At 36.1% G+C, this 6268-nt stretch overlaps 1 protein-coding gene across 2 annotated transcripts; it reads left to right on the top strand.

Annotated features, from left to right (window-relative positions):
- Window positions 1–761: 761 nt before the first annotated feature.
- Window positions 762–5857, top strand: LOC111791400 (metal transporter Nramp6-like). 2 transcript variants are annotated; one of them, XM_023672721.1, is made up of 14 exons: window positions 762–910; window positions 1342–1463; window positions 1636–1714; window positions 1801–1841; window positions 2167–2245; window positions 2338–2442; window positions 2905–3014; window positions 3133–3314; window positions 3388–3457; window positions 3576–3749; window positions 3865–3969; window positions 4057–4188; window positions 4276–4371; window positions 5229–5857. In XM_023672721.1, the coding sequence occupies exons 2-14, from the start codon at window positions 1344–1346 to the stop codon at window positions 5574–5576; spliced, it is 1641 nt and encodes a 546-aa protein (XP_023528489.1). In that variant the 5' UTR covers window positions 762–910; window positions 1342–1343; the 3' UTR covers window positions 5577–5857. The 2 variants fall into 2 exon arrangements, with proteins under 2 accessions (XP_023528489.1, XP_023528490.1); XM_023672722.1 differs by lacking the exon at window positions 762–910 and adding an exon at window positions 966–1167.
- The last annotated feature ends 411 nt before the right edge of the window (window positions 5858–6268 follow it).

Genomic DNA, 6268 nt, shown 5'->3' on the forward strand with positions numbered 1-6268 from the left:
ACCTGAGGCACCAACTCTCAACTATCAAGTTCCCATTTACCTATGTGGACCCCACTCTCATTCGAAAAAGATCATGATTAGATGGTAGTTGGAGACCACCCCTAACTGCACCCACAAGTCATTCATTTCATGAGCATACTTTAGTCATATTATTTCCTAAACGTATCCTAACCATATCGTTTCATGAACGTATCCTCGTCGTACCGTTACCAAAACGTATCTTAAACATATCGTTTTGTCAATCTATCATAATTATATCGTGTTCTATACATAACATAACCATATCGTTTTATCAAGCTATCATAACCATATCGTTTTCTATACATAACCTAACCATATCGTTTCATGAACATATCTTAGTTATATCGTTACATTACGTTTATCGCAACCTTCTCGTATCCTATTTCAAACATATCATTGAATACATCATACCGTAAGAGTTGTCATACCATTCACATATCATAACATATACTTATCATATCATAGTTATATCGATTCATAAACAATTCACACATATCAAATATATGACATATGTAGAACCACAGGGCACGTGTCAACACACAACATCAAATATAATTATGTCAATAGTAAGGTCACTTGCCAATANAAAAAAAAAAAAAAAAAAAAAAAAAAAAAAAAAAAAAAAAAAAAAAAAAAAAAAAAAAAAAAAAAAAATATTAAACGCACATAAATTAAAAAATGAATTTAATGCATACTTATCTAAAAGTAGAGTAAATTTTGAGGGGGGAGAGAAGCTGCTGAGAAGAGAGCTGAAAGGGAGGAGAGAGACATGAAGGTAGGGAGGCTATTTAAGGGAGAGAGAGCTCTGAGAGAGTGAGCAAAGCGGGAGCTCTGGCCACTACCTTATCGAACACACCATCATCCACGCCATATCATATTCTCGATTAAGGTTTCTTCTTCAATTTTATTTTCTTTTCGGATCACTTCCCCCAATTCTCTGTTTTGCTTCTTCGAAAAAATCTCAAAAAATATCTAGCCAACTGAGATCTGTTGCGCCCCCTTTCCCCTTTCTTTGTTTGTTTACCCAAAATGCGTTCAATCCCAGTTCTTCGACTAGATTTTCTCCACCTGATCATATTTCGAGTTTTTGACCTATTCAGCTATGGAATAACCAAACAGGGGATCAGTTTTTTGTTCTGGATATTCGTAATCTGAGCTCACTCTTACTCTATTTTCCTTCAATTTCTGGTTTAATTTGATTTCTGGGATGGAGATAGCGAGTGGATGTGTTTGTTTGTTTCTTTGTTTGTTTCTTTGTTTGTTTCTTTGTTTACTCCGAGCATTCGTTTTAGCTAACTTCAGATTTCATTTCGTTTCAAGAAATGGCGGCTGGAGGGTCTAGTTCTGGGCAGCCACAGTTCATTGCGAGGGCTGGAAATGAGAGTTTTTCACACGCACCATTGATCGAGAATTCGGAAACTGATCAGATTGTTGTTCCTGATGTGAGCCTTAATCTTTGTTGTTCTGATGATGTTGGATAATTAGTCATTTAATTGTACCTTGATTGAGACATTGCGAGAGTTTAACAACTTGTAAGCTATGAAGTAATGGGCATAGACAAAAGTTCTGAAGGAATTTTATTGATTGAGAGCTACTGTTGCGTGTTATGTGCAGAAGAAAAGCTGGAAGAACCTTTTTGCATATATGGGCCCGGGATTTCTTGTATCCATTGCATATATTGATCCTGGGAATTGTAAGATTTGAAGTTCCTCTCATTTGTGGTTTTTTCTTTTATTCCATTATGAACCGATTCTGAAGATTTTATATGGTTATTCTCAGTTGAAACTGACCTTCAATCTGGAGCTCAGTACAAGTATGGGGTACGTAAGTGCTCGTTTCTTGTTTCGATACAGTTCCCTTACTTTTAACAACTAAAAACACATCATTTGGTGGTAACATATTTCAATCTCTTGTTCCCACGCCCTTCTCTATGGATGGATTCGTTTAATAAACTAAGCATGCTGCTATGAAGATAGAGTTTTTATATAAACATAGAGTTTTTGTCCATGTTTTCAGTTATGTAATGTACTGAGCATTCTGAATTGGGTCCAATTTAACAGAAAGTTCTACCGTGTCATTCGAATTGCACTTGCTCGTTATATTCCTTGTGGACCTTGACACCTAACATCGTTTCTCTTGGTATAGTTGCTTTGGATCATATTAGTGGCTTCCTGTGCTGCCCTCATTATTCAATCCTTAGCAGCAAATCTAGGGGTTGTCACAGGTAAATGACTTCTGCTTAACTTTTTCTTCTTGTCGAAATAGTTTCTAGCGTTTTTAGACATCTTTTCGTTCTTGTTTTTTTGGCACATGTAGGGAAACATTTAGCAGAGCACTGTAAAGCAGAGTACCCCAAGGTGCAAAATTTCATCCTATGGGTTCTTGCTGAGATTGCAATTGTTGCATGTGATATTCCTGAAGGTAAAGTAAAGAAATCATATTCGTTAGTAATCAAATAGTTGAGTGAAAAATAGTCTTGGTCATAGAACAAATGAGAACAACTGTTGCATGGTTAGGCTTTTTCATTTGTACTCATGTAGCTTATGAGTGGAGATTTATATTAGTTGCCGATACGAATGCGTCGTTAAAGCTAGTATTGTTAGCATCAGTAGGTGGAGGAGAAGGGGAATATCATAACTACTCAGCATATGCTGTTATACGCTGATTACACGTCCATTGACCAACTGTGATGTTTGGCTTGTACACTGAAAAGCATATCTTGAGTTGGGTTAAATTATAATTTTAGTCCATTTGTATCTATTTGGTCTCGAACTTTCAAACTTACAACTTTAGTCCCTAAATTTTAAAATTTAAGATATTCCATTATTAGAATTCTTGTTTGTTGTTGAAGTTATTCTTATGTCTCATCCTTTATGCTTCCAGTTATAGGAACCGCTTTTGCATTGAATATGCTCTTCAGCATTCCTGTATGGTGTGGTGTTCTTCTAACAGGGCTTAGCACACTCTTCCTTCTTGCACTGCAGCAATATGGGGTATTTCCAGATTTACATTTTTCTGCATTTTGCTTATGTTGCAGCAATACAGTTTTAGAGATGAGCTTTAGCTATACTTTAAATGCTCACCATGACTGCTTTTCTATCAACCATGCAGATTAGAAAGCTTGAATTCTTGATTGCCTTTCTTGTATTGACCATTGCGATTTGCTTCTTCCTGGAGCTGGGCTATGCAAAGCCTGATGTTGGAGAAGTTTTTTATGGATTATTTGTCCCTCAATTAAAAGGAAGTGGTGCTACTGGTCTTGCCATTTCACTTCTTGGTGCTATGGTTATGCCGTACGTCGTTTATATCCCTTAATAACATTCATAGCCTTTGTTTCAATATTCTAAGTCGAACTACCTGCTGCAGACACAATCTGTTTCTTCATTCGGCACTCGTGCTCTCTAGGAAAATACCCCGATCCGTTTCTGGCATCAAGGTGATGTTTCTTACCTCATTGCTTCACAGAAGCATACTTCAAAGCTTTGGTTGCTGCTTTATGATTTAAGTTGCAATTCCACATTCTATAGTACTAACAGTACACATTTTCATCACAGGAAGCTTGCAGATTTTATATGATCGAGAGTGGATTTGCTCTCATGGTGGCTTTCCTGATTAATGTATCAGTCATTTCAGTTAGTGGTGCAGTTTGCAATTCACCAGATCTAAATATGGAGGACCAGATGAGCTGCAATGATTTGGACTTGAATAAAGCTTCATTTTTATTGAGAGTACGAGTGATCTTAGCAACTTTTTACCATATCCATATTTACCTCATGGGATTTGGTTCCTCCCTCATCAATGTTGTGCCATTTTTTTTACAGAGGTTTTGTGTACTTCTTGCAGAATGTATTGGGTAAATGGAGTTCAAAACTTTTTGCCATTGCTTTATTGGCATCTGGACAGAGTTCTACCATAACAGGGACCTATGCAGGACAGTATGTTATGCAGGTATTATACTGCTGCTCCTTTTGCCATGTTAAAGCTCTTCTTCCTTTCATTCTCTGAGTTATGGCTCTCATCCATTATGTATTGTAGGGGTTTCTCGATTTGAAATTGACGCCATGGGTCCGAAACTTTTTAACCCGATGCTTAGCAATTGTTCCTAGTTTGATTGTTGCAATCATTGGTGGGTCTTCTGGGGCTGGGAAGCTCATCATTATTGCGTCGGTAAGCGATATACTTCCTACGAATGTAATATAGCTTAAGGTTGAAGGCCAAACCATTTGACTCCCTGCAATCATCTGTTTTCTGCAGATGATTTTGTCATTTGAACTTCCTTTTGCTCTCATTCCTCTTCTGAAGTTCACAAGCAGCAGGACCAAGATGGGAACACATGTCAACTCCACTGCGGTAATTTCCAATTGACCCAAGTAGCTAACTCTATAACACTTCATTTTTCTTTTCTTAGATGATTCCAGACAAAGGTCGAGTTAAAACATCTTTCAAATCCTTATAACGAAGGCCTGTTTGATAACGAGTTCGTTTTTTAAAATTGTGCTTGTTTCTCATCATTTCCTTCAAATGACTTTCATTTTTCTTAAGAAAATATTTGAGTTGTTAGCCACATTCCAAAAACTAAAATAGGTTCGGTTCTAAACTTAACTTGAATTTTGAAAACATCTCTAAAAAGTAGAAAACAAGACAAAGAACCCCATACGCAAAAGTAGTGTTTATAAGCTTTTATCTTATAAAAAAATAAAAAACTAAAAACTGTATCAAATTAATTCGGTGAGATCCCACATTGGTCAGAAAGGGAAACGAAACTTTCTTTAAAGGGTGTAGAAATCTCTCCCTGCAAGGTTTTAAAAACCTTGAGGTGAAACCTTGAGGTGAACCCCAAAAGGAAAAGCCCAAAGATGACAATATCTGCGGTGGGTGTGGATTGTTACAAATTCCTATCGTCCACAAACATCAGGAAGAAAATAACACCGTTCTTTATTTCGGTTCTTATCTTGAATGGTGCTCATTATAGAGTTGAATTTGATGCCTTTTGAAATTTTACCTAGATTATTATACAAAATGTAAATGGTTATTTTAATCTTAGAAAAAGGATCATAACATGTTATATCATACTAATCCTATTACGAAGGAAAGGCTAGATTATTCTGCTTGAAATACATTCTCCTTTTAGTTTTTATCTCAAAGGATGAAGCTGATCATCATAGTTTTCTTTCTGATCACTTGATTAATTTTCATTCGAAATGCAGATTACGGTATTGACATGGATTATTGGGTGCCTGATCATGGCTATAAACATATACTACCTCATGACCCGCTTCATCCACGTTCTCCTTCATAACGACCTCCAACTCGTAGCAGTCGTCTTCATAGGGATACTTGGATTTTCAGGGATGGCAATATATTTAGCAGGAATAACTTATCTGGTTTTCAGAAAGACCAAGGAGAGCACCCATCTGTTAGCACTAACAACAGAAGAAAGCCAACAACTGAGCAACACACCGAGTAAGAGGTCAGGATATGGTCTCCCAAATGAAGATTTAACAAGCATGCAGTTGCCTCAAAGAGTTAGAACTATAAGTGATGATGTAAACTGACAAAATTATGGCTAAAAACTTGAGGCATACAACAAAGGCAGATCCCTTGGGTTTTGGTTTCATTTGTTTGGAAAAACAACACACACATGAAACTCAGAAGCACAGCCAAATGGGTTTATAGTTCAATCTGCTTATAACCCAATTCTACCTATATATCATCATCACCTGCCTTCTGCCTACCTACCTAAAACCTAACTGCTTACAGTTTTGCAGTGTTCATTTCAGATTTTTAGGGTTTTAATTAGCTCAGAAATAATAAATTTCTTACCTTTTTGCTCCTCTTTTTTGCTCCTCTCTCTTACAAATGACACTTTATCACTATTATATTTGGGTGTTAACTTTTAATCTAACATTATCTCGTTGTGTCAAATTAGTTCATAGGTAAAAAATGCTCGATTTTTGTTCATGAATTAACGAAATCGTTAGTGTGTAATAATTTAGTTTCTATAGTGATTTAATCTTGATTCCTTTTTATCATGCAATAATTGACAACGTATGATACCTTTACGAGCTACGTGAATCCAAACCATGCATTTTACTTGATGCTAACTTATTAAATTATTAAACCCATACACCAAATATCACCTTTATTAATCCACAATGTTGGTTTTTTTTTTTTTTAAAATCCATTTTGTTTTATGGATGCAAAGACAAAAACCCAATAAAATCATGAAGAAACATCTCGAGAACTA

The sequence above is a fragment of the Cucurbita pepo genome, chromosome LG03 (assembly GCF_002806865.2).
Source record: "Cucurbita pepo subsp. pepo cultivar mu-cu-16 chromosome LG03, ASM280686v2, whole genome shotgun sequence".
NCBI lineage: Eukaryota > Viridiplantae > Streptophyta > Magnoliopsida > Cucurbitales > Cucurbitaceae > Cucurbita > Cucurbita pepo.

What these genes read in the sequence shown, in the direction of transcription:
- LOC111791400 (XM_023672721.1), top strand. Translation starts at nt 1,344, where the DNA reads ATGGCGGCTGGAGGGTCTAGTTCTGGGCAGCCACAGTTCATTGCGAGG. An exon ending in TGCATGTGATATTCCTGAAG is followed by an intron (nt 2,443 to 2,904) that starts GTAAAGTAAAGA and finishes TTATGCTTCCAG; the next exon opens with TTATAGGAACCGCTTTTGCA. An exon ending in CAGGACAGTATGTTATGCAG is followed by an intron (nt 3,970 to 4,056) that starts GTATTATACTGC and finishes TATGTATTGTAG; the next exon opens with GGGTTTCTCGATTTGAAATT.